The 1701-nt window shown below is 35.0% G+C and overlaps 1 protein-coding gene across 1 annotated transcript; it reads right to left on the bottom strand.

Moving 5' to 3' along the window:
* Positions 1-14: 14 nt before the first annotated feature.
* Positions 15-1630, bottom strand: LOC106477553 (flocculation protein FLO9-like; the record flags this gene model as incomplete). The annotated part of the gene is made up of 2 exons (XM_022381099.1): positions 1234-1630; positions 15-295 (listed from the first exon to the last, which is right to left on the bottom strand). Coding segments are annotated over exons 1-2 (678 nt in total), but the record flags the coding sequence as incomplete, so codon positions are not given.
* Between the last annotated feature and the right edge of the window lie 71 nt (positions 1631-1701).

Raw genomic sequence — 1701 nt, 5'->3', positions numbered from 1 at the left:
GTTGATGTTATGGCAGGTGATATGTATTTTGTTGATGTTATGGCAGGTGATATGTACTTTGTTGATGTTATGGCAGGTGATATGTATTTTGTTGATGTTATGGCAGGTGATATGTACTTTGTTGATGTTATGGCAGGTGATATGTACTTTGTTGATGTTATGACAGGTGATATGTACTTTGTAGATGTTATGGCAGGTGATATGTACTTTGTTGATGTTATGGCAGGTGATATGTATTTTGTTGATGTTATGACAGGTGATATGTATTTGTTGATGTTATGACAAATGATATGTACTTTTTAGATATTATGACAGGTGATATGTACTTTGTGGATGTTATGGCAGGTGATATGTATTTTGTTGATGTTATGGCAGGTGATATGTACTTTGTTGATGTTATGGCAGGTGATATGTATTTTGTTGATGTTATGACAGGTGATATGTACTTTGTAGATGTTATGGCAGGTGTTATGTACTTTTTAGATATTATGACAGGTGATATGTACTTTGTGGATGTTATGGCAGGTGATATGTACTTTGTTGATGTTATGACAGGTGATATGTACTTTGTTGATGTTACGACAGGTGATATGTACTTTGTAGATGTTATGGCAGGGGATATGTACTTTGTAGATGTTATGACTGGTGATATGTACTTTGTTGATGTTATGACAGGTGATATGTACTTTGTAGATGTTATGACAGGTGATATGTACTTTGTTGATGTTATGACAGATGATATGTACTTTGTAGATGTTACGACAGGTGATATGTACTTTGTTGATGTTACGACAGGTGATATGTACTTTGTAGATGTTATGACAGGTAATATGTACTTTGTAGATTTATGGCAGGGGATATGTACTTTGTTGATGTTATGACAGCTGATATGTATTTTGTAGATGGTATGACAGGTGATATGTACTTTGTAAGTGTCATGGCAGGTGATATGTACCTTGTAGATGTTATGACAGGTGATATGTACTTTGTAGGTATCATGGCAGGTGATATGTACTTTGTAGATGTTATGGCAGGTGATATGTACTTTGTAGATGTTATGACTGGTGATATGTACTTTGTTGATGTTATGACAGGGTGATATGTACTTTGTAGATGTTATGACAGGTGATATGTACTTTGTAGATGTTATGGCAGGTGATATGTACTTTGTTGATGTTATGGCAGGTGTTATGTACTTTGTTGATGTTATGGCAGGTGATATGTACTTTGTACATGGTATGACAGGTGATATGTACTTTGTAGATGTTATGACAGGTGACATGTACTTTGTAGATGTTATGACAGGTGATATGTACTTTGTAGATGTTATGGTAGGTGATATGTACTTTGTAGATGTTATGGCAGGTGATATGTACTTTGTAGATGTTATGGCAGGTGTTATGTACTTTGTTGATGTTATGGCAGGTGTTATGTACTTTGTTGATGTTATGGCAGGTGATATGTACTTTGTTGATGTTATGGCAGGTGATATGTACTTTGTAGATGTTATGGCAGGTGATATGTACTTTGTTGATGTTATGGCAAGTAATATGTACTTTGTGGATGTTATGGCAGGTGATATGTACTTTGTTGATGTTATGGCAGGTGATATGTATTTTAAAGATGTCATGGCAGGTGATATGTACTTTGTTGATGTTATGGCAGGTGATATGTATTTGTTGATGTTACGACAGGTGATAT

This window comes from Limulus polyphemus, unplaced genomic scaffold, assembly GCF_000517525.1.
Source record: "Limulus polyphemus unplaced genomic scaffold, Limulus_polyphemus-2.1.2 Scaffold18849, whole genome shotgun sequence".
NCBI classification, from domain to species: domain Eukaryota; kingdom Metazoa; phylum Arthropoda; class Merostomata; order Xiphosura; family Limulidae; genus Limulus; species Limulus polyphemus.
The sequence above is the reverse complement of the archived record's forward strand: the minus strand, read 5'-3'. Positions and strand labels throughout refer to the sequence as shown.